Genomic DNA, 26,829 nt, shown 5'->3' with positions numbered 1-26,829 from the left:
AAACACATTTCTTAAATGTGACAGGGAAATTATGGTTTAGCGGGTATGCAAAATAATGTAAAGTGATCTTTACCAGAAAGCACTATTTAAGTCAAAATTTATATACTTTAACATTAAGTTAAATTCATCAAATGCTAGCCCAAACTCCTCATCGTTTAGAACTGAGCCATCAGCATCTTTCAAATGAGTTGAAATAAATGAAACTTCCTAAGAGTAAAATATTCTATTTAAACTTTGCATACGTGTCCTGTATGTATACATTTACGAGGAAGGTTATATGATTCTATCCACTCAGCAGCCGCTCATTCTCACTGTGTCAAGAAATTAGACTCTGTCTCTACTTAATCCTAGAGATGAGCTTCTTTATTTTATCTAGTTATCAAAAACATAGTACTAACAGTAACAGCAGATTTATGTATGTTTCAGTGAGAGAGAAAGAAATAAGCCAGAAGCAAATATAGACTTGAAATGGTACCGTTACCAAATGAAAAAAATATTAGCTGCGTCTTCTAGAAATGTCCACCATGTTAAAAAGTTATCAGGGGGGCAGAAATTTTTAGCATAGTCATCATATTCTTTTTTAAATGAGTACCAAATAAAAACATCACTTTTAGATTTTCATGCTACTTTTTGTCTCGTGATGACCTCTCCTGGTTGAGTTGTTCATTATCTTAGATTCATGTAGTTACCATTTTTTTTCTCCTTTGAGTGTTTTCAGTATTAAGAATATAACTATCTTTTATTCTTTTTCAGAGTTGCATATAATAATAAATAAAAATTTTCATTAAGGGTAAAATTTCAATGTAATTTTAAAGCACGGAGTATGGGAAGCTCGTTCCAATCAATAAAGTCTACATCATTCTTATTATTAAATTGATTTCCAGGATGGAGGGAAACTTTGGGTGTTGGTCACACAACTTAAGTTCAAATGAAATAAAAGGTCATCTTAGTTAAGCCACTGTACGTTAACGAATAAGGTAATGAATAAATTTTAATCAAACATAAGTATCAACTATCTTAAAAGCAATAGTCTCTGCTGTTCCCTATCACCAAATTCTAAGTTGTAAAAACTAAGAATATGTTTCTGAAACAACTTGACCATTTTTAAAATGTATTAACCCAGTGGCTGCATGTATGCTATTCGTTCTTGATACATGGCAAATGTTTCAGATGGATCCATCGTAATTGAAGTATACAGAAAGATGCAATGCAAAACCCAGGAAAAATCCTGGGTATGAGGGCCTTTAATCAGTGAATGTAATTAATTTAACTCGTAATGAATTGAATTTCTGAAAAAAGTGGCAGTGAGTTCTATATAACCAGATCTTGAAATGGGAACTGAAATCTCATCAGAATAGTTTTCTCAGTATATAGTTACATATTTATGTAAATATTAACACTGAGCATTGGGTCTTCATTTTCTGTCTAAAGGTATAAAACTGGCCTACAATATTAATAATATATCGCTTTTTTTTGAGGTTTAACCCTCTTGAAAAAAACGCTATACAATATTTTTCCAAGTCCATTACAAACTGCCATTTAGTGACTTCCTATCTTGCAAGAAAAGAGAAGCAAATTCAATACTTGGGAAAATGCATCAAAACAGTAATAGTGATTCATCATATGACATTATTATGAGGTAGATTTTTTTGCCCAACTTACAAAATCTTTTTTCAATGGTTCTTATTAATATTTACATCCTGGAATAAGAACGTTAAGATTAACACATGTGTAAAGATGCATCAATGCATCCCAAGATCTCATAAACAGGAATAGGACTACACATACAATGAATTCTGGAAAACACGAAACTTTTTTTTTTCCTAAATGGAAAACACTTATTTTCAAACGAAAGTCTCCATGAGTATTCCTTAACAAATTAATTCATTCTCTCCCAACAACAAGCCCTATGTGCTTATGAATGTTATCCTAAAATTCTCATAGGCAATCTGTCTAGTGTTTAACTCTTTCTGGACCAAAGGAGCGATCATGCATTCCCTCTCTGGATGCACAGTATGCACTTCCAAAGCAATTCAGAAGATGGGCTGGAGACTTCTATTTCTTTCTACTCTTGCTAACCACATGAAAATATGAGCAACCTTTTCTTTAAAAAAAAAAAAAAAAAGGCTTGCTAAAACACAAAGACGTAAATACCCTGAGCAGCATCATTTTCCTGAGAACTCTTAAAAAATGTGTTCATTACTACATTACTGACGGTTTGCCCTGCCTGTCCCAAGTCCTAGACTGTATTAACATCCAACTGCCAAAGAATCGGAGCAATTTCAGTTACCATACTGGATTCACTGTCTCCCATTTCAATAAGCAAGTACTATATGGTCATTAACTTGTTGGGGTGGGGGGGGGAGGTGAATAAGAGAAGTCCATGGGTGCCCAAACTGCTCAAAACGTGCTCCTCTCTCACCCCCAAATCCGTGCTCATTTAAGTTGAAACCATAAACAAAAATACGCAACTTATTCTTGCCACCGTCTTCGCTTTCCCTTCACCGACCTACCTAAGCAAAAACGCCACGAACTCCCTCCACAACAAGCCCACCGAAGTGGAAGAATAACTCCTAAGAAGCTGCCATCCACCCTCATCACTCCAACCCAGCAGGTGCCAACGAATCTCCCGGACCGGGAACAACTTTCCAGAAGCATCACCGGCCTCAAAGCCCCGTCTCGCCCCCCCCCCCACCCCTCCCCACCCCCCCACCGGGAGCGCCGGGGCTCGGAGTTTCTCTGCTGCAGTGGCCGCAAGTGCGTGACGGCGGAGACACCCGCGCACGCCAGGGGCCAGAGCCGCGAGGGCACCTCGGAGTTGCCACCCCCCGGGGTGGCACCTCAATGCGGCACCGAAACTGCTCCAGCGCGGCGCGCGCTCGCGGGGGGCTTACTTACGGGACGCGGCCGGGGCCGTCCAGGCTCTGCAGAGGAGGTTGCTGACAATCCAGAGCGACAGCGCTGCCCCGCAGCCGGCTCGCGGAGCCACCACCATCGTCGGCTGCCGGCTCGCGGGACTCGGGGAGCTCGCTGCGGAGACGCCGTGCGTCTCTCCGTGGGCTTCTCCCGGGGAGGCGGGCTGTCCTCGGCGCGGGCGTGAGCCGGGCCCCTCCCGCTGCGTCCTCTTCTCCCCGCACCCCTGCGGGCTCCAGTTCGGCCGGGGCCGGGAGCCGCGGGGGAGGCGCAGCCTTCCTCTCGCCTGCGTGCGGCTCCTGCCTCGCGCGCCGGGAGCCAGTGAAATGCCAGGGGGAAGAAATTCAAACCGGGAGGGAAAGGGAGGGGGGAGCTAGAGGAGGGGACCTACCCCGCCCTCTCCCTCTCGGGAGGGAAAGGAAAAAAAGGAAAAAAAAAAAAAAATCACCACGGGACGCGGAGGCAGAGCCGAGGAGCGGGGGCTGCAGAAGCGGAGGGGAGCGCGCCGGGGGACGCGGGTGCCGCCGGGGCCACTGCGGGCGAGCGCTCGCCGCGCCGCCGGGCGGCGTGACTCGGAGGGGCTCCCGGGCGCCTGTGAGCTGGCGCGCAGAGCCGGTGCGCGGGGAGCACGCAGCCCCGCGGGCGGGCGGGCGGGAGGGCGCACGCACGGCCTCAGCGCGGCGCGGCGCGGGGCGGCATCTCCCCGGCGCCCGGGCGGCGGCGGCGGCGGCGGCAGCAGCGGCGGCAGCGGCGGCCGGAGCGAGAGCTGGAGACGCCGCCGCCGCCAGCAGCGCCTGCACAGCCGGGCGGCGGGCGAGGCGGGGAAGCCCTCCCTCCTCGCCCCCTCCAGTCCCCACCCCGGCTCCTCCTCCTCCTCCTCCTCCTTCCCCTCCTTACCGAGCCCCTCGGGCTGTCAGAACCCTCCTGCCCTGCCCTCGCTTCGATCGGAAGCCGGAGCGGGGAGGCACCGACGGGCCGGGGCCCAGCGGCCGGGGCGGGGGCCGAGCCAGGGGGCGCGCGTCTCTCCCCGGGGGTGGGGGGGGGAAGGGGGGCGGGAGGCGGTGCTCAAGTTGGGGATTTGCGGCGCGATCGCGGACCCCTGCTCCGGCCCCGGCTGCCCCCCCCCCGGCCCCACCACCACCCCCACCACCCACCCAGCTGCGGGGAAACCGACCCCCCTCGCTCGGTCGCCTTCTCTTTCCCTCCTCTCCTCCCCTTCGGATGGAGATGGTACAGGCTCCCGGAGCTCTGGCCCCCCGGGAACCACAATCAGGCGTCCGACCGGCAGGTCTTCCGAGTGGTCCTAACACCAAGTGACGGACGGAGCCGAACGTCCCGCCCGGAGCGGCGGGGACTGCGGACGCCGCTAATGCAGATGTTTCCAATATGTAATTAATTCATACTCGTACACGGGCGCACGTACAGCAAACACACGCCGCTGCCGGGAAAACTACATTCAGGCAAACACGCTCGCGAACAGACACAAACACAGAACTGAGATGCATGAAGCAGACGTACGGTTAACTACTTCGGGGCATCTGATGCATTACAGGTACTAAGAATGACGAATGTCTACGGGGACCCAGATTTTCTTTTCACGTTGAGACAATTGCAATAATAAATCTCAAGCTCTCCCTGCGCCGCTCCCCGCCCCCCCCCCACCCCCCAGCTTACACCTGTCCACACTGGATGCTCTATACAGTCTCCTTCCATCCAGTCTACATAAAGTGCTTGGAATCTTCTCTGTCTGCAGAACCAATCCTTTCCCTGACTTTCCTGACACAGTTTTAAGAATCATTGGTCATCTAAGTACCTAACGATGTTTAGGGAGAGCAAAGTAGGAGTAACCACGTCTTTCAGTGTTAGGCAGTGAGTAAGCATTTGCCTTTCAAAATAAAATTTTTATGGAGACTTGCCTGCTCCTGGAATAGACTCCGAGTTTAATGTTATGGTCAGGTCGTGGAAAGGTCCACTGTAAACATCACTGGGTGCTCTCTGCATAATTAGTACGGTGGTGAGGGGCCTGATTCAGCATTCTTTATTAGAGCTTTGTTTCTTATTGATTTAAAGGGATGTTTGGAACTGTACAATCTGGAAAATGAAGAAACACACAGATGACTAACAGGGGAAAAAAACACTGCACACTCATGCTGTAAAATTCTGCTCCTATAAAATGATACAGTAAACACATTCTTATGGGTAATAAAATGCCCCTTTTCTATTTGAATTCCCACAGACTGTCAAAAGTCAATGAATGCTTGCAAAACCTCTATGGGAGAGAAATGCCATCAACCATGTGTAAGAGCTCAAAGAAACCAGTCACAGGGGGGGAAAAAAAGAATATATTGTGAGATAACACAACTTTTCAGAAGTCAGTTTATAGCTGTGTCTATTTTAACCATTGCACTAAACGCCACTAGAGTGGTGTTTAAGTGTTTTAATCAAAGGATAAAAGAGGAAACAATTGCAAGTGTTACCATTTCAGTATCTCAGTGGATGCCTTTCAATGGGTATCTATCTCAAGCAGATTAAACTGATTCCATTTCTTAGGGTACTGAACAAAAAGACCTGGAAGTAAGTGTCTATTTAATTGTTTTGTAACAGAAAATAGTATACCTGAGGGTGATTTTTTTTTCCTTCCAAAAAGCATTCTGACCAGTTTGCGATCATTTCTCTTAATGACTGAAAAAAAACAAACCAAACCTCATTTTAATGACACGTATGTAATCATCCTGCATCACCACTGTGCTGTTGAGTACTACAGTCTTATTTCCTTCCAGTGTGAGCTAAGAACCTACCTTCATCTGTTTTCCATGCACTTTGCCACGTTTGAAAATGAGTGATGCCACATGCTTCGTAATGCAACTACCTTTGTTTTCAATGTGTAATTAGAGACAAACATTGGGATTCACAGTATACTTAAAGATATAGGACTTTAATGGTTGAAGGATCAGACATCCCTTAGATTCTAATGCTAAAAGTTCCCTATCCAATCTATCATTATCATCATCACATATTAAAGGTAAACTTCCTTTTTACTTCAGTTATAAATCTAACGATTAGTCAGAAGGTACAAGCTACTAAAGCCTGTTTGGTCTGATTAACCTTCAAGATCCTGTGAAACTGCTGCACCAATCTATGGACCTACAGTTCCATGAGCTGTCCATTAGATCTGGTAAACATGGCGTGCCTTGTTCCAAAGACCCATTATCAACACGTGCCTTAGGTTGTATTTGCAAATACCGTAATTGAAGATAGGATACGATGGTCTGAAATACGTTTCTTTGGTTGGATATAAGGTTGATCCAAGCTTGAGAATAGTAAAACTAAGTGGACCAAAGGAACACAGAGAAAACAAAGGCATGGTGGGGAAAGAAGATGGGCACATTGCATTATTTTGGGAATGGAGTTATATACAATCAGAAAGGATAGCCATTCCTTGTTTCCCACCCCTCACATCCTCTTCTTCTTCAACAGAAATCACTGGAGCCTTTTTCTCTAAATGTTAATATGACCCCATATTTGGAAACAAGTTATTGCTTCGTTAGAAATACAGTCATCGTTCATTTAGTCAAATACTTGTTGAATATTTGCTCTTATTGAACCGGACATTGTGCTGCGTACTAGGATTTCACCTCTGAGCAAGAGAGAGAACACTTTTGCCCTCAAAGTTGGTGGCCAGTGGTTGAATAACGAGATTAAAATAAGTCCTCATCACTTTGATACTAACATTTATTCAAGTAAATGTTGACTAGGTAACTATTCTAGGATCTTCACATATTCTTCAAATATGAGCATCATCAGAGATAGAAAAATATCATCATCATCCTCATTCCAGATATCTTCAAATAGCCTGTGGCATGGAAAACTATCTCAAAAGTCCTCTCTACATTTTGGAACTTAAATGGCAAAAAGAGTCCAAATATTTTGGTTTTAGGGACACTCTGAAGTGACTAACTCTGTTGAATGGGGCACTGAGAAAATTCAGGCCTTTTCAATAAGTCGAAAAACACTGGTATATCTCTAGGTAAAGTCCTTGGATTGGAATTTCCTTCTGGAAAACAAGCTGTTCAACTGTGCCCAGAAATCAGTGAATTCCCTGAGAAAAACAAAAGTGTCTAGAACAGAAACGCTTGCCAGTCTGACTGCACACTCCAAGAAGAATTTAGCACTTAATTCTCTGGTTGTATGGGATCTATGTAGGATGCATTCTCTAGTGAGAAAGAACAGAATGTGGTTGAGTCTAACTGGAAAGCTTCTGGTATAGAGAAAATCCACCTGGAACCTGGGCTTTCAGCAGTGCTAATTGGCCCTGGGCACGGCGAGATGCTTCACGTCATAATCAGATGTTAAGTGTATGAAAGGCTGATGAGGAAGAGGACATAAACTAAAATCGACTCCCCAAATCCCAGTATATTTTAAGGGTCTCAGAGAAATACATGACCATTAGCGTTACCTGGTCTAAACGCTCCAAAGGTATTTGTTAAAAAACAGTTCATGTTTATATTGTTTAACATTAATGGAAAGGGTATAGTTAGAAAACACTGGTCTTCAATATATGTATGAAACATCGTTCAGAAAACTGGGAAGACGATGGTGAAACAAATTCATAATATTCAGAACATGGATCCTAGTCTTCATCTTTATTTCATTCTTCATTTTCTGGAAGCCCAACTTTCTTTTAACTTTAGTCAAACATGCATATATCTGAGTCACATTAGTCAGAAGAATTGTTCTTCCAGAACTGCAAAGAAAAACTACCTTTCTGGGGCTCCTGGGTGGCTCAGTTAATTAAGCATCTGACTTTGGCTAAGGTGATGATCAGGTTAGTGAGTTAGATCCCTGCATCAGGCTCTGCACTGACAGTGTAGAGCTTGCTTGGGATTCTCTCTCTCTCTCTCTCTCTCTCTCTCTCTCTCTGTGTGTGTGTGTGTGTGTGTGTGTGTGTGTGTGTGTGTGTCTGCCCCTTCCCTGCTCTTGCTCCCACACACTCTCTCTCTCTCAAAATAAATAAACTTTTTTTTAAAAAAAACTACCTTTCTCCATGACATTGCAGAGCTTTGACTCCGACAAATCTAACCTACAATTTACAAAGTGATTATTTTTAAAAATCTCCCATTATTTATCTCATAGATTAAGGAAAATATAATTTCAAATGAGTGTCCCCAGAGAAATGCTGTAACTTAGAAAAACTAAAATATACCATTTATCCATTTATCTTTGGACAAGGAATTACTGAATATGGTATATGAATAAAATGTGTATGCTTCGAATATCAAAATATGTAGTAATTTCCTATTAATACTTGGATTTAAAGAGGAAGGGAGAACACTCTTATAATTGAGTTAACATTTGTACGGGTTTACCGTTTCTCTTTTAAGTGTTGCTATATCAAATCACAATTCTAGATAAAAAATGGAAGGATCAAGAAAACTAGTGAATAGGCAAAAAAAAAAAAAAAGCTAGAAGAAAAGTTTAGTACATACCTATAAATTCCTAGTTGCAAACTCATATGAAAATATCCAGTTCCATGAAAGAACAATAGCTAAACTATAATCAGGGAGCAGTATGCCTGCCTTTTAGATTTTTGAGAACTCAAGCAACTTTTTGAAGCAAGCTTAATGTTTGTAAAGTCTGTTTGAGTTTGGAAATAGAATTTTATTTATTCAAGAGATTAAACTAGTTAGAAATGGGTTGCAAAAAGAATGCCGAGAAATCAAAGTTTTATCCGAGGAACAATCAAATTTCAAAAACAATCCACAATATTAAGTGGATTGCTTTTGAGTGTTATAAGTATATAGAATTTCGGAAAAGTTAGAAGAGCACACAGGAAGCAATTTAGACCGCGTGTTGAGTCTGGTCTCTGGGGTCTGTGTATTGACTCTGTACAGTCCTCTCTGTGAACATACACCTTAATTCCCTCTTATATAAGATCAGAGTAAGTTTTATATATATGCAATTAGATTATTGTGAGAATTAAAAATAATTTATATGATATATCTGACACATGAAAGTGTCATTCTTCTTCTTCTTCTTCATGATGACGTAAATGAATATGCCAAAATTTTATCTTATTTTATTTTTAACGTTTATTTATTTTTGAGAGACAGAGAGGGGCAGAGTGTGAACAGGGGCAGGCAGAGAGAGAGGGAGACACAGAATCTGAAGCGGGCTCCAGACCCTGAGCTGTCAGCACAGAGCCCCACGCGGGGCTCAAACCCACGAACCGCGAGATCATGAACCTGCTCGGACATTTACCCAACTGAGCCGCCCAGGCACCCCTCAAAATTTCAAACTGAAGTTCCAAAATTTCAAGTACATGCCTCAATACATTCACATTTCAAAATCATTCAAAAATGTCCGTATTAAAAAAAACAAAAACAAAAACAAAAACAACCTTCTATCAAAAAATATTTGAAATTGAATGTAAAGAAGAGGAATTTATTAATTGGCACTAAACCTGTGGGAAATAATAAAATGCATGTTGAAATGCAATTTTAGAAATTTCTTTGGAATTTGAGAGGACTCTGAAGAAGGCCTATAGAAGTACAAGGCAAGATGTGGGACGTGTGAACTGAAGTACGTATCTGCCAACATCAGAGCCTTTTCTAAGATTTAGAAAAGTATCTTTACTTCAATTAAAAGACTAGAACATTGTTGCTTTCAGTAATCCCAAGCATTATGGGGACACTACCCTATTAAGACTAGAAAATAGGTATAGAGGGATGGATTTTCCTTAGGAACAACGGGGACCCATTTTCTAAGGCAATAGTTTGAGGAGAGAGAGGGGTCAAAAGAAGAAATTTTCACAAGTATAGGCTGGACAGAGACGAATAGAATAACAAGGAAAATTCAGTTAGGGTGGCAATGGCCCAAGGAAATTTGAAAGAAGTCAGTTCAGCTAGAAGAATTTGCAGACTGCTGTTTCACCCCCCGCCCCCACTGGGTTGGTCAAAGTTTTTTTCTCGTCCTTGAGATCTTTCCGGACCAAAATCTACTATAGCATCTTCCATTGCTGGAAGGAGAGAAAACCTTTCCACAAAGAATCTTTTCAGAAGCACAGAAGGAAGAACCATATACTCAAGCCAGAGGGCTTCACCCTCTTCCCAGATAAGAATGAACTCTTTTCTGTGGCACGGAGTCTAGAATGGTCTTGGATGGTACCAGTTTCTTCTTTCCAGACACTTAGCAGATTGGCGAGTACACAATAATGGGGGGGACCATGTGCAATGCAACAGACAACTTTTCAGTAGCAGCGACAACATCAACAATACGTTGAGGTTAAGAAAACTTGCCGTGTGGCGTATAAATTATAAACACTTAACCTGATTTGGGAGATGGTTTCCACGTGAAATTACTTCCTTCCGTGCTGTAATAACACATGATGCCTGTGTGTTGAATATCCCAAATTGAAGGTCCTCCAAGTTTTCCTTAGGTGCTTCTTGGACTTTCATTACCCAATTTCTTCTCACTAGTGTTTGATGACACCAGGCCTACCGACGACGTTGAATGACGTCAGGTAGCATCCGAAACCCAGTCCAGGTATTAGATAGAACTAGCAGCCAGGTTAGACCAGGGAACATAATCCAGGAAACAGGACATTTTGTACTCGGGGATCTGGGCATTTCAAGACCAAACAAACAGACAGACAGAAGGACAGAAACACTCGTTGGTCCAGGAAGCTGGTCCAGGAATCAATCCAGGAAGCTGGATTGATTTAAATCTCTCTGCAATTTATTTATGTCCTCAATTCGCAGTGGTGAAGGTATTGGATGTAGCAGGCTTGGAAGTGATAATTACTGTCTAAACGGGTTATACTGGTTTGCACAGTTACTGCCAAAACATCTAAAGCTAGGTTCCATGGTTCGGTGTCCCTAAATTCCTATAAGGATGCCATGCCTCATCCAGCACCAGGAAATGATAAGGCCTCTTGAGCGTACTCAGAGTTGAAGAAAATTATGGATCCCATAGTTGTCTTCGATATTACCTACGTAAAACCAAGACTAAATTCTATTTCAGTTTGTTCCAGGTGATGATTTAAAAATGAATTTTAGAGATGGCTTTAACTACATGCCTCAGTTTAGACATGGCTAATTCTTCTTTTAAAAATGTGTTTTATTTGAATATATAAATATTAAAGTTCTATTATATCAATTCAGCTAACATTCAAATATCGGTGGTACTATAATTTAATGATACTCAAGATAGCTTATATGATAATATAGTAATTAATGATCTCTTGGTCTATTGAACTTTCTGCTTGATTAGTATTTAGTCAGGAATGAGGAGGAGAGAGGAAAGATAGTTTTTCCATTTATATCTTGTTTAACAATATTTCTAATATATATTAGCACACATACCTGTTTTAGTACGTTGAGTAGGGTGACATAAATGAATCCTTCTTTGAAAACTCATGAATTTGATAATGCAGTCCTTCATTTTAGTTGCATACGCTGTAATTGAGGGTGTGAGATGAAAATTCTTCTGATTTCAAAGTTAGTGTGACATTCTTTTAAATTTGTTTTTCCTGATCTTCCGTTCAGGAATACCTAAGTACCCACACAGCAAGTTGGAACTGAACTTTCTTACCATCCCAAAGGCAAATCTCCAATCCCTTAAGAGACCTAATGGAAGTAAGGTTGTGTCTGAAGGTCAAAATGTCCACAAGTGGGTGACCTTCAGGAGAGACCTATCTTTTAATTTATGTCATCATTCTGTGTGGTGTTTTTTTCTTCTTTTTTTTGTCAGAGTGATACAATTCCAGGGGCCAAGAAGTAGTACTAGATAGTAGAAAACAATTATTTGACTATTTAGTGTTGTCTCTGCTTGTAATCCTTTGGAACCATGTTTGTAGATGGTTGGGGAAGATTCTATCTCCTTCACAGGTAACGTCAAGTCATATCATAAGTATGCCAGCTTTCATATTTTCCATTTATATCATTTTTGTAAGTGCCAAATAGAGAAGACTATGCTTGTGTGTTTAAGTTCCAGTCACTGACATTAGGCTAATAATTGGTTGTTACTACAAAGGTTATGGACTTACCTGTCTGCATTTTCATTTCTTAGAAGTTTCTACACCTTTTTGTTCCTCGTTCTGAAATTGCCAGGGGAGAATAAAAATCAATTACAGATTTGCATTTTGGGAATCAATGGAATAAGTTAGCTAAAAAACCTATTTCCTGAGGTAATTTCATGTTTTTAATTTGAGAAAGACAGAGTGCAAGTGAGGGAGATGGGCTGAAGGAGAGAGAGAGAATCTCAAGCAGTCTCCACCCTCAGCACAGGTGCAAGGCTCTGTCTCACACCCGTGAGCTCATGACCTGAGTGGAAAGCAAGCGTCAAAAGCTCAACGAACTGAGCTACCCAGGCACCCCTGTTTTCCTTCTTAAGATTGGTCTTCTGATAGGAAAACTCATAAGGTAACCTCACCCTAAGATAGTCAACTTCACCTTAAAATGATCCACTTGGCCAAGATAGTCAACTCTGATGACTGTCCAGTACCTCCTTAAAGAGGAGGCTGAGCATATAGAAAATCAAACTGAACTAGTCACAAGATACCTGGCGACATCACAAATGTATTTGAAAAGATCCAACGTTGTTGTACGGAACTAGTCTGTGGCCTATGATCCTTCTCCCCACGTTTGTTCCCAAATCACCATCATTGCATCAAACAGCATAATCAGTTCCGTCCTTTCCTCCTCATCTAACTTGACATCCTTTATCAGAATTTGCTCGGAATTTATGACTCACAGAGAGCCAAATTAGGGCAAATGGAGAAATGAGTAAAAAAGAAAAGTTGCACACAGTAGGTATGTCCTAGGAAAATGGCACTGGCCACCATCCCCACTTGAGTAGGACTCACCAAAACTAGGAATTGGGATTTGAACCTTGTAATAAAACAGATACACAAAAATCCATGCTTTTATATAGTTCATAAGACTTCTAGCCAGAATGTTTCCAAAATGCCCATTTGAAAATGGGACTTCATAAAACTAAAACTAAACTCCAGTTTCAAACCCGAGTCAAACTTTACTGCCTTTGGTGGTGGAAATCAGTAATGCAGTAGAATTCCCCTTAACGATTCGGTGAGGACCTTTTATAATAAATATTTAGTTAAAGCATCGACCTCACAGATCCATTCTGTGTAAATCTCTCCGAGTAAAGCATTCTCATTCATTCATTTAGAAAATTTTAGTTGCTTAACTGAATTCTATTTCTCTGATCACTGCATTTGAAGATCACTCAAGACCTGACAAAATTGTTTTATGATAATTAACAAACTGGCTTCCCAAGACTACTCTGGAAATAATATACAGAGAAATTAAATAATGTTTCTCCTTTATTTGAGTTCAAATATCAGACAGCATATGATCCTTATTTTCAGAAAAAAAATAACCCCAACATAGATATTTTAGTTTCTCTAAGAAAAATGAAGAAGAAAGCTACCCAGATGATCTCAGCTAGCAAATACCCTTTGCTTACTTATTTCTGCTGAAGACTGTTATTTGAATGATTACCTTTAGCCTTTGCTCATTGTCCAATTGCTTGAAGCACAAAGAAATGTAAAGAAGATGACCATATTCCAGCTCTCATTTTTGAATAAACCTCAATAATAGAAACAGAAAACAAAACCATGTCAACAGAATATCATCAGAACATCAAACAGTTTGTGGAGGTCTGAGTCTTGAAACCTCGATTCCTGAATTCAGAGCATTAGCTCATATCCCATGGTGTCTGTAACATCAAGTACATGAAACCAATGGACGAAAACTGGGTGAAGGAAAAAGTACTTTAAAACTGGTTACTGTGGATTCCCAAAAATGACAATATTAATGTAAACATTAAGAAAGACATCGAATCCAAATATTACCTTACCCTTTGTGCTATTTTATTTTTCACGTAGTTCTGTGACTACAGAGTGATCAGTTGACTTTAATGTAACATTTATTAAAACATGAGAGGAAGGGTTTCCAAGATATTAGTATTTAAATCAATCCCCAAATTATTAGTTTTGCCTAGCACTCCTTAGGGAAGGAATCAGAGGAAGAAAATAAATTTAAATTAAAAACTGTATATATAAAAAAGCAATTTATGGTTCATAGTCTTGTAGAGGGCAGATTAAGGGATGAAGAGCAAAGTGAGAAGACTGGTTTTAGAGAAAAAAAAGTAGAGGTAACTCTTCCTTTGCTCCAACAGGAAAGCTGACTAAAGAACATGGATATTTCAAAACATCAAGGAAGGAAAATAATGCATGATTAGCCTCAAATGCATCATTAATCCACTATTCTGTCAAATTCTATTTCTTCTGTCTTGCCAAAGAATAATCTCTACCATAACAGCCCTCCATACCAGAAAAAATAAAAATATTTATATTGCATTATTTACATTTGAAACAAAAATAAATTTAAGTAATGTGGAGAAAAATAATTTTATAATTTAGAAAATAAGATTTATTAAATAGAAGAGTGAGACTAAGAGAACTGGCACTTCTTTGAACCAGTAAATATAGTATCTGGGCTTTTTAAGAACTGGCAACATCGAGATGGTTTCTTTTTTCCAACAAAAATATTTACAGAGCATTTCCAAGTTCATAACATTTAAATAACTCATTTCAATTTTGAAACACTACTTTCATTTTCATTCAGCTGTTTGGAGAAAACAATATCAGATGAAGTAAGTGATGCAAGTATCTCATACAAAGATCCATTCATTCATTCATTTCACTCCACAAATATTTAGTGACTTCCTTCCATGAGTTAGGCATTGTTTGAAGTATTGAGTATAAACAGCAATGGACAGAACCATTAAGATGCCTATCTCCTAGGTGTTATGTCATAATGGGATGGGATGAAATATTATTCATAAATACCCTGCTAAATGATTGCATAAAATTAATATTAATATCATTCAGAGTCTGATGGGCTACCATAGATTTAATAGATTAATAAGGACTTCTTCTGGAAGTTTTTTTTTTCTTTAAGCTGAGACTCAAAGAACAAGAAGGAATTAATCATATGAAGATGGGAAAGAAAGGCATTTCTTTCTTTCTCTTTCTTTCTTTCTTTCTTTCTTTCTTTCTTTCTTTCTTTCTTTCTTTCTTTCTTTCTTCTTTCTTCTTTCTTCTTTCTTTCTTTCTGTGTGTGAAGGGAATAGCTTTTACAAGGCTCTAAACTGGAAACGTGTATCGTGTAATTGTGGTGCAGTAGCTCAATTTGATTAGAGACCAAGGAGTGAGCCGGAGAAGAGTAAGTAATGAGGTGTTCAAGAGAGATAGGAGCCAGATAGAGTTGCCAGAATAGGAGGAAGTCAAGTCAATTAGAAAGCTATTGTCACGTCAGGCAAGGTAATGATAGCTTGAACTGCCATAATCCTAATGGAGATGGGGAGAAATGGATGTTTTGGATGAGATTTTGAAGTTAAGGTCATTGGATCTACTAATGGAAGAGGAAATCAAGTATGTCTTCTATTTTTATGCATTTATGTATTTATTTTAAATTTTTTATTAAGTGACTGGATGCCTAATGACACCATTTACTGAAATGAGGAGGGCTCGGGCAGAAGATTTGTAGTGAAGACAATTATTCTCTTTTGGGATATTAAAATTTGTAATGCCCAGGAGAAATTCAAGTTTGGATGTCAGATACATAGACAAACATCTGGCCTGGGGTTTCAGGTAGAAATCGGGTCTGGACACAAATTATACAAAATTACCTGAGAAGAATGTGAAGATTGAAAAAGGAAGGCATGTAAGCATAGAGTCTTCGAGCACCCCAATATTTCAAAGCTAAACTGGGCAGTATGAGGAAGCATGGGTGATTGAGACAGAGTGGCCAATGGCTAGGGAGAAAACCAGAAGGTTCTGTGTTACAAAAACTAAGAACAGTAAGAGTTTTCAAAGCTGAGATAGAATGAATTGAATTTATTTAATTTATTTTCAGGTTATTTCAATATTCATGAGCTCTGTTTTATTAACTTTCTTCTCTCACCTTCACCTGAATACACCCTTGCTGTTCTTTAACTCCTGCTAATCTTTCTGTGCTTCAGCAATGAACAAACAAGCTGCCTTCACCAGCGCTTTTAAGGTGACATCTCTCCACCAGCCCCAAGTGTGCACATGGACAGTGCAAATAAGAAAAGGCAGCCTCTTTGTTTATTTCCTGACACACCATGTGAACGTTAGCATGAATTTTTAAAAAATGGTGGAGATGTATCCAGGTGGAGAGGGGAGATGTCACCCTAAACGCCCTGCTCCACCCATTTATCTCTTCAGACTTGGTCTATTTCTGACCCCAGAGAAAGATAACCCATGGGTCATAGGAGTCAGCGTTCAGGTTGCAGGGTAAGAAGTAACAAGGGATCTCAGAGTAGAACACATTTGCCTTTCTAGGGAGCATTGGAGTGTTGTTGGAGAATTGTGCTTATTCAGTCTCTAGGTTCCAATTAGGCTCCCTAGTGATATTTTATAGCAACCATAAGTAGGTAGTGCTATGGGTTGAATTGCATCCCCTCAAAGTTCATATCTCTAAGTCCTAACCCCAACCCTTAAAATGTGACTGTACCAAGACACAAGGTCTTTAAAGAATTAACCTTAATTTAATTAAAGTTTTAATTAGCTTCAAGTGAGGTCACGAGGGTGGGCCCTAATCCAACACAACTGATGTTCTTTTAAGAAGAGGAAAGTTGGCTACAGAAAGGTCCAGAAAAAGACCACATGAAGACCTTGGGAGAAGGTGGCCACCTACAAGCCCAGAAGGCAGGAGTCAGAAGACACAAACCCTGTCAACGTTGATCTCAGACATCTGGCGCATCTGGCCTTCAGGACTGTGACGAATTACATTTCTGTCTTTTACACTGACAAATCTATGGTGCTTTGTTTTGGCAGCTGTAGCAGACGAATGCGGGAGAAAGTTTTCTACCTGCATGCAGTGTAGGTAAAGAATTACACAAGTTCGATCCCGAGTCTTAAAGACAGTTTCTTTGAATTCTCTTTCCACCTTTCCTGTTCCTCTTGATGTATAAGGATGAGAATCGAATGAAACAAGAACTAGGCTGTGTCACTTAGTTGAGTAGTCAGGCATGGCATCCACGGTCAGAAGCTCCATTGCCTTTCCTGCAATACGTCATATCTGGTTAAGTGTTCAGTGAAGCTGGTCTTTGTTATAGATTGCACCAGACTGCTAGTATGGAAATGTGGAAATGAAGTCAACCCATTTGCACTCTGGAGTCCAATCTAGAGCTCCAGTAACACGTAGAAAGAATCCTTTTACCCAATGGTAATCATCTTTAAAGATGGATCAGTATCAAGTTTCTTCCTTCAAAAAGTTCAACTATTCTCAGTTTCAACAATCAACTGTTCCCTCTTTATATTTCCAATATAGACCCTTTTTAAAGTCAGCACTTAAAAACTGAGTACTTTGACATTGTGAAAATGTATCATCTATATAACTTCATTTTTATTCACTTCACATATTTCAGTAAAACCTTTACATCTTGTCTGAAGTCCCAGAGTCTAGAACAGTGGTTCCCAGTAACAGAGATACTACCTCGAGGGAGAATTTTGGAACACGGAAGTGCTCTTTGGTGGTCATAATATTGTAGAGGGTTTCTGCACTTATTGAATGAACCACGCTAGGCACCATGAATTGTGCATTTATAGTTGGACGTTGGTTTCTAATTATTGAGTCTAGAGTCCAAGTTAGTTTTACAATAAATTCAAAGAATTTTCTGTACACTTTTCAAATACTCTCACTTTTCCAGAAACACAACCCGTGTGAATTGAGAGAAAATTCCAGTTTGTCTTCTTCCCCAAGAACTTAACATCATACATCATTTCGGAAAATCATGCGACTCATGGGAACACCACTTATGGGACTAATAGATCTCTGACAGTAGGACCTCTGTCTTCACTACATGTGTAATTCACACAAACGTGGTGACTCTGAATATAGCTAAGGTTCCGCAAACTTCATAATGTTTTCAATCTCAGGGTGCTTGAGTATTAATGAATAGAATTGCCTATCATTTATTATAAATTACTTTTTTGTAGTTTCCATTTACATTAGAGTGAAGGTGCTATATTGATATGGGGTCATTATTTTAGTGAGTTGTATTCTCTATATTCTCTTTCTTTCAGAAAGTATTAAAAAATTGTATGTTTAAAGCAGTGTTTTACCTACTGGGGTTGACTTGTTTCTGATCATGATGATATGGGGGTTTGCATTAAAACTTCAATCTTCTTGTAGGTATGTGCCTCCGAAACATTAGAACCAAAAATCAGACCTCTTGCTATTTAAATCTCTCAACTAGTTTTCAGTTAAGCTGATTGGAAAGGAAGACAACGTTTATTAAAGGTCTGCAAAAATGGCTATTTTTATTCGTATGTGCAACCACTTCAAGAGTTTTTGAAGACTGGAAGGAAGGTCATTATTTCAGTGATGTGACTCTCAATATACTCTCATTAGCAAGCATATTTTTTCATTGTTTCAACCTTAGACCTAAAACTCAGCATAATTAGCGGTATCTATTTTGGTTGGTCAGAAGCTGGTTCATTACCTTGCTAAATTCCATGAAGTTAATAAGGTTTTTGATTCATTATTTAGCAGATACATATAGCACTTCCTAAATGCCAGGAACCATTCTAAAACTTTACCAATATTAGCTCATTTTAGTTTTACAACAACTACCTTATTATCCCCATTATACAGAAGAAACTGAGGAACCGACAGGTTAATTTGCTCAAGGTCAGTGATATCCAGTAAGTTGCAGAGCCTGGATGTACAACTCTAGGCAATTGGGCTCCAGAGGCTACGGGCTTGGCTGTACATTGCCTTCTGAAACTGCCATACAGCAAACGAGGAAAAGTTTGCATTAAAAAGTCTAACGGGCAAATGATTAGGATATATTGGTTTATCGTCTTAAGGGATCTTTAAGTTTCCACCTATGTTAAATAAATTGATCATCTTTTGTCAGGTATGGATAATTAATTGAAGACCACTTGCAAATAAAGATCAACTGAACTGTTTATCATAAATGAAAAATCATATACAAGTGTTGACTGAAATTTCCCCGCCCTGAAAGAGGAGGAAATAAAAAACACAATAGGCAGTATAATTAGACTTATGATAATTTGAGAAAGAATGAGGAGAGGGAGGGAGAGAAGAAAGAAGTGAGGGACGGAGAGAGAGAGAAAGAGTATTTCATTGTATAACACAGAGCTTTGTTCACAGGACTCCGATTTTCAAAACGTGCGTGTGATATTCTAATCTTTGAATCGATTAGAACATTATGTAACCATTTAAGAAAACGATCTAGAATCCGTGTCTTGGCTGTTTGTGAATGGAGGTTGTCATTGGGGCATTGCTAGGAGAAGCGAGTTACTTGCAGGTATCAGTTAATTCCAGTTATTGTGAGAGTTTTCCGGGGAAGCAGCAATGATAGAAGGTGAATGACAAAAAATAAAATTTCTCCCAGAAATTTTTTCTCCCAGAAAAATTTCTCCCAGCAAACACTATGGTTTTTGTTGTTATTTATTTTGCTGTTCTAAGTTTTCTTTGTTTTCATTTTTAAAAATTTGTCAAACTTTCAGCATGTGCTTAGCCTGTTATCCTTTGTTGACTTCCAAATACCACCATTGGGTCATTATTTATGTTTTCATGTCATTTTTCTTTCCCTCTACGGTAATCCTTTTTGGGTATGACAGCCGCATAGTTTTGTTTGATTTATCTGAAAGCTTAGAATTTGGGGTCTGTGTCTCATAATTTTCCAATATTGTTATAGTACAGTTTGATATTTTTTGCTGCTTGTTTTCTTTTCAACAATGGCCCTTTTACCTTTTTGCTTTTTTACCTGAACAAAATTATCATTTTTCCTAGACAGAAATAGTCACATGTCCTATCAATCAAGATAATATGAAGTCATATAGTAAGTCTACTTTCTTAGGCTAGTCAAAATAATATGTTTCACGCATTTCTTACTGTTAAATCCAGATGAAGGTTTAGACCAAAGAAATTGATCCCCGAAGAATAAACATCTATCTATATATGAGGAGATCTGGGTATTTAAGTAATGGAATGTTCTAGGGTCCTTCTATGATGACATTGCGTTGTAGAGAATGTGTTTATTTTTCAGTGCCTAGTCACCTAGTATCCTACTAGTTTAGTTATGGTTATCAGCTGAAAAAAGTCACAATATGTTTTTCAACTAAAACTTATACAAATAGGGAAAACAGGGCAGACAAAAATCAGAAGCTACAGGTACCAATATATTAAAATGATGAATAATCATAAATCTGGATTGCAAGATGGCCAGTTGTTTTAACCGATTATATTTGACAATAGTCAACAATATGCTTTTTTAATACCCTGTTTTCTAAGCTCAACGATACCTAAAACCTGGGATTATTAGCCAAATGGTTCCCTACCAGCTGACTTTGACCTAGAGGACATCTGTACCCTGTTTATCTTAATAGCTTTAAATTCGTTCTTACATGAAAAACATCTATTCAATGTTCGTGAAATCATAATGTCACATCCACTCCAATACAAAGGCTCTACCCCAACTCTGCCCTATGATTCTAGTTGAATTTGAAAGACAATAAAGAATATTTAAAATTCCTTAAGAAAGAATGTCACTCTCTTACAGATTGGTTTAACCTAATTCCAATCTAATATAAATTCTTCATTTTAGGTCTGACAAATCAGTTTAGTTGTAATACAAGCATCAATAAAAGTATGTAGTTATACATTCCTAGTCACACATAGGTATGCATAAATAAAACGTGTATATGTTTTATAGGCTTCTCATTTTAACATTGTATGAATATGCCCATTTCAACAAACACTCTTTATAGCATGCCTTTAAAGTCATACCCTAATTCTCAATGGAAAACTTATAGGTCACATATAGAGTTGACTTGTCTAATATCTTACTGCTGATTATGTCATTTCCAATATTGGCATTTACCAATTACACTGCAATTAACATTTTCGTGCCAACACTTTTGCACAAAGTGCAGCTTATTTGTTCACAAGTGGCTCGGCAAATGTGTTTATTCTCTGCTTCTTATTTTCCTGTGATCCATCTGCTGTCCGTCCCTGTCATGTATGGTGCCCAGGGAGAGTCACAGTCATAAGCCTCATCACTTGGGGCTCTGGCTTTCCGTTGGTTTTGTCCAGTGGGAGGCATTGGCCCGGCAGGCGAAGAGAGAAATCGGGACATTTATCTCTGCCTCCTACTCACTGGACCCAGGTCTGGCAGGGACTGAGTTCCGTGGTGTATTCTCTTTCCCTTTTCCTTCATGGTTGGGTCTCTTGAGTGACAGACTTACCCTCTTTGTGGCAGAGGTAGGAATGCCTCCCCCGTGCTGCTAGTCTCTAAATAAATGTTTTACCATGCTTTGGTTCTCGTCCCCCAGACCATGGCCCCGTACGTAGCACGTTCATTTGTCTCTCTTCCTTTATACCCTTTGAGTGAGTCATCTATTTTCTGCCTGGACCTGCTAAAATAGGCAAAGGGCTGTAGTAGTATTCTTTGCGTATTTGATATATTGTCACTCTTTTTCACAACTCAAATGTACCACTAGCAATGTGTAAGAATTCAAATATCTCTATAACTTGTAACTCTGGATTTTATGTTTAACTATTGTCAATACGATGGGCAAAACAGAAAATAATGCACAGTACCTTTTGGTTACTAAAGAGGACAAATGTGAAGAGTGCGTGTGTGTGTGTGTGTGTACATGCACACACATTTACAGATCAAGTAACTAGATAGTAAAGTGTCTAAAAAGCACTAGCTATAGGCTAGTGTTCACATTTCAGCTCAAGCACAAACTAGCGATGCGGATTGAGGCAAGACCCAGCCCTTATTGTTTTGAAACATCTCTAAGCCTTTGTGAAAATTATATGTGACATAGAGATAACAATAATATTCGAAGTGAAGTGTTTGGATGAGACATCTCCAGTCCCTTTCAACCTTGTGCCTGTGATCTTACATCTCCAGCAGTAACACCAGGACAGAAAGAAACCCTGGAGAGTTTCAGCATGCATGACGGACAAAGGAAACTCTACCTCATGTGTTGAGTCACTGAGGCATTGGTATGGCATTATTTTTCGTTTTGTTTTCTTCGAAGAACGGCAAATATTATATATTTTCTCATAAGGCCAAATGGAGCCAACTTAGAATTTTGCTACGTTCAAAGTCCAATTCCGTCAATCAAAAGCAGGCACGCTAATAAGAGAAATGGATTCCCACATCCCTAGCAATTTGCATTTACTTGTCTACTGCTTTTTCGGACCTCTTTGCTAGCAAATTTTGTTTTGTTGTCCTGACTTTGTCCAGAAAGGGCTAGAAAATGCTCCCTGAAATTATCTACCTCACGTAATATAAGACAATAGGTCGCATTATGTCTCTTAGCAGAGGGAGCTTCAGAGGAGTTTAAAAAGGCTGGGGGTCTTGAGGCGCAGAGAGAAAATGGAATATTTCTGGGAAGATGAGAAGCAGGAACCTCCGAAGTAGCTCATTTGTACTGGAGGTAATGGTGTGAGAGAAAGGTAATGCCAGAGACTTTGAGAGGTTCAATGAAGTGGAAAAGGTGGATAGAGGGCGGACGATATTTTCTGCAAATGTCTAAAATTTTCAATATAAGGACTGAGGCTGGCAAGAACGTACAGCGCGTCACCTGCTTGCTTTGCATACGGGGTATGGTGTCAGTGACTCACCTTCCACAGGTCTTGTGCTGTAAGTTGTTGGGGGATGGATTTGCCCTGCTTGCTCTGTCCACCCTCCAAGAGCGGAGCGCGGCTTGTGAGACATCTGTGCGGGGTTAGGAGGGCAGCTGGAAGCCGTTGGACAGAACGGAACCAACAGGCTCGTGCCCAGATGCAACTCGCAAGCGGAGTGCGATCCGGGCTCTGCTGACATGCTGAGCCACCAGGGCTGAGGAAGAAAGAGAAGAGTCTTCGGTGAGATGATTCGGAGAGATTAATGAATACGTGGGTGGATACGAAATTCACTGGCGATAGTTTTCTGCCTTATTGGCAAGAAAAATAAGGCGCTGAGACATCATCACACGTTTCAGTAGCACAGGTGGATGCTTTAAAACAGACCTAGGCTTCTGTGTTTAGGAAACTTAATTTTTAAATGTTTTTTTTTTTTTTTTTCTGACACTCAGACGATCGGCCCTTACAACAAACTGTTATTGAAACAACAAAAGCCCCCCAACCCCTCCTAAGTAAAAAGCGCAAGGGGGCTCCAGCAGAAGCCTCAGACCAGCAGGTGAGCGGAAGAGGAGGGCAGACGGCGGGCCCCGTGCTCCTTGGCAGCCGGCCAGCTTGGCCAGAGTTGGCCGGGGATCCATGACCCTTTGGCTCTCGTGGGAGCGCGTAAAGTTCTGTCAGCTCATCCATTCGGATAATTAGCAAAAGATATTATTTCCCTGCTCCATCTGCTCGCATTTTGGCTAATAATTGGAACACTGAATAATGTTCCCGAGTCCTTCAGCTCTCCGTCACCACAACCGAGCGCATCTCTGGGGAAAGACCGGGGACAGAGACCACTGAGACTCCTCAGCCCTCTTGTGTGAGGACGACCATGAACCCTGAGGCCAGACACCAGTCTAGAGACAAGTCAGGGCTCACCGGTCAAGGCGTCTAAGGAGGCCGGGATGGCAGGGACATTTCATTCTGCTAATCCAGAGCCTACCCCCCTTAGCCACAGACAAATGGCTGTGCAAACGGAGGGCTTAGTGACCCTGACGCTGAGAAAAGGAAAAGGGCAAAACTATTGACTCAATCAGAGACTGAGTGTAAGAAATGGCTTCATCATGGTGGCTCGGAAATGTACTGTGGTTTCACACATCCCGTAGCAGCCCTCTGGTGGATATTCGATGGTGGATTTCTCCAGACAAGGACCTTGGCTCCTCCTTCCCTCTGCATGGGAACTCGTGCAGCGCACCGCACAATGGCACAATTAGGTCCAGTTGGCCGGCTGACTGAAAGCACTTCAAAGCAGAAGGGCTTTGAATAGAAGCAGAAAGGACCTACTTCTGCATTTTGAAATGAGCGTTAAATCATCTTTTCAACTCTAAAGCTCTTCTCATATATATATATTTTTTTTTCACTTGAACTTGGGAGCTAAATCTCAACAGGAGAAAATGCTTCCCGTCCACCAGAGCACTTTTTTCGTGCCGTGTGTTTTATTGAGTATCTACCATAGGCCAGCGTCTGTGCTGGGCGCTGGAGAGGGCCGGTGGACTCCATTTCTGTAAGGCGACCGCCGTAGATTCGCACGGTCAAGTGCTCTAATATATTACCGACACGGATATGTTGAGAAATAAGGCAGTAGTGACGAACGTCTGCTGCTAGTTTCTTTGACATTTAGAAGCTTTTATTATTGATGAATTATGAGAGGAAGTGGTTATTAAAAAAAACAAATTTATTCAACTGATCATACACGTTTTTGCTCAAAATTCATTCTACTATAGATACCTGATTTCCCCCTCCCCCCCTCCCCAAGGGCTAATAAGTGATAAAACTGGGACTGGAACGTAGGTTTTTAGACATACTGTTGCGTGTTTTTCCTACTACTCTTTGTAGTTTTCATGTCATTAGAATGGTGCCACTATTTCCTTTTTTAAATAAGAGCCATTGCAGTTTTTAAAAATGATTCTCTCACAGAATGTTTTCATGTTGCAGTGAGTAGGAATTAGAATAGAAAGATTTTCTGTTGCAAAGCGAAGTTGTTCTGTGTCTACAGCAGAAAGAAATGAAATCAAACATCAATGAATTTCAATGGCCAATTTAAGTACTGTAATATATTTACATAATGTTTAATAATTTTAAGCTACTAATAGAAAAATATCATTTGGAGATTTGTATTTTGAATTTCAACTTCTCTAAAAGTTATATTGACACAGAATAAGTAAATTTTCCTTAGAAGATAAAATTAATCAGATAGACAAAATGATATATTTTACAAAATATAATTTATTGATTGATCAAGTTACCTGGAATTTTTTCCTGAACATTCGTTTTTCATAAAGTTCTTGACAGTGCACTGGACACTTTATTAAGATAAACTGTGTGTCATTTATTGTTTCATTGTTATTATCATTATTTTATTTTAGAGGAAGAGAGCACGAGCGGGGAAGATGGGCAGAAGGAGAGAGAGAGAGAGAGAGAGAGAGAGAGAGTCTTAAGCAGGCCCCATATTCAGCATGGAGCCCGACACAGGATTCCATCTTACGACGATGAAGTCATGACCTGAGCTGAAATCAAGAGTCAGATGGACATGCAACCGACTGAGCCACCCAGATGCCCCTGTATGTTGTTGTTCTTTAAAAAAAAAAACTGTGTCTTTCTGTTGGTTTGAGTGCTAGGGTGGGTCACTGCTTTACGCTATATTTCTGTCGATCAGGCAACTAAGGCGGATTTATTTTAAAATGTGATGTTTTAAAATGCTTGCAATGCCTCCTTCTGTAGATGAGTATAACGGGCCTTACAACAGTCTGGAAACCGGCTAATACTACAGTGGTAGGTCTGAGCTTGCGTCGTGTAGATCCATGGCCACAGTTCATCACTGGTATCCTCATAGTTGTTTGGCAATCAGCTTCCTGGACAAAAAGCCTGGCATTGTAGCATATGCCGATTTCCATGGTATATACATACCCTCGACCGTGGCTAATTTCAAGATACCAACATGTTCCTGAATGAGGCGTCGCAAGGCAGTGTGTTCACCATTTGGCATCATGTCTAAAGCATGAATCTGTATCTACAGTTTCTGATAAATATATGAGAAAGTACAGAGAAAAGGGAAGCAAGTAAGTCAAAGAATATGGAAAACAGTGAAACATATTAAAATGATTAGGAATCGATGCGTCTTTATTGCCTTCGTTTTCAATACAACTCATTTAACTGTGGATTTTTATAATTTAATATTAATAATGGTTTGGTTTAATAACTGGCTCCCTGCATTCCTGGATATTTACCAGGTAGTTCACGTGACTTTTCCAAGTTGGTACAAGCACACAACTAGATCACAAAAGAGTAAGATAAGTCGTTTTGGTTGGTTGAAAATGTTTCCAATGTGCCCCCCGCCTTTTTCTGTGGTATATGTGGTGTGTGTGTGTGTGTGTGTGCGCGCGCTGTGTGTGTGGTAAGTACGTGTGCGTGGTGTGTGTACAAGTGATGGCATGAACTCCAAGCTTATAAATATTTAAATTGCATGCCATTGCACAAAGTTTCTGAAAAATAATTTAATGTTTTTTAACCCATGTACTCTTAAAGTAATAAATATACCCGACTTCATAGTCTTGTCTCCTGGCTTTCTGGAGAGTCTCAATCCTGTTTAGTCCAAATAAACGTTTGCTATGATTCAACCTTAGATTTTTCATAGAAAACCTTTTATCACCTAAATATAATATTTATACCACAGAATTATTGCCACACTAGCATGTACAAGAGAACTCAGTTATGTTTCAGAGTAAATCTGCAACCAGACTGTCATTGTTTTAGTCGCACATTAATGCCGTTTCATATCATGAGCTACATTCTCTTTCCAGATTCTGTTTTGTTGTGACCATTTTGTGCTGGGTGAAAACATTTACTACACGAGTTGATGTCTGATTTATGTGGTTAAGCATTCATACTAGGTAAGCTGATCGTAGGGTAGGGGATGGGAGATACGCATTAGTATCAAAAAAGAAAAGACCTTTGGGGCGATGGAAAAACATCCTTAGAAGAATGAATTACAGCAACAAGGAAAGCCACTCGTCAGTAACACGTCTCAAATACAGGTTACTAGAGAGGACTTTTTGCCAGGATGTGGAGATAGCGTTCGTATACAGCATCTACTATGCTTATATGTCGATACTTCTAGGTAACTCTCTGCGCAGAGTATTGGCACAGCTGAGGGTCACTG

At 40.3% G+C, this 26,829-nt stretch overlaps 1 protein-coding gene and 1 long non-coding RNA gene across 4 annotated transcripts in view; both read right to left on the bottom strand.

Annotated features, from left to right (window-relative positions):
* Positions 1-3,482, bottom strand: part of CNTNAP2 (contactin associated protein 2) — a 1,965,211-nt gene extending 1,961,729 nt beyond the window's left edge. The window contains exon 1 of one of the 3 annotated variants that reach the window (XM_045053282.1): positions 2,899-3,482. In XM_045053282.1, coding sequence (XP_044909217.1) covers positions 2,899-2,995 — 97 coding nt within the window. In that variant the 5' untranslated portion in view covers positions 2,996-3,482. The remainder of the gene's footprint in view (positions 1-2,898) is intronic. The other 2 variants (XM_045053281.1, XM_023250688.2) reach the window with 2 other exon arrangements.
* Positions 3,483-4,928: 1,446 nt separating this feature from the next.
* Positions 4,929-22,752, bottom strand: LOC109497802. Its single transcript, XR_002154231.3, has 6 exons — positions 22,632-22,752; positions 13,431-13,518; positions 11,957-12,007; positions 11,274-11,366; positions 5,530-5,595; positions 4,929-5,004 (listed from the first exon to the last, which is right to left on the bottom strand). It is a non-coding gene; the product is annotated as an uncharacterized LOC109497802 (long non-coding RNA).
* Positions 22,753-26,829: the final 4,077 nt, after the last annotated feature.

The sequence above is a fragment of the Felis catus genome, chromosome A2 (genome assembly GCF_018350175.1).
Source record: "Felis catus isolate Fca126 chromosome A2, F.catus_Fca126_mat1.0, whole genome shotgun sequence".
NCBI classification, from domain to species: domain Eukaryota; kingdom Metazoa; phylum Chordata; class Mammalia; order Carnivora; family Felidae; genus Felis; species Felis catus.
This window is presented reverse-complemented; position numbering and strand designations above follow the sequence as displayed.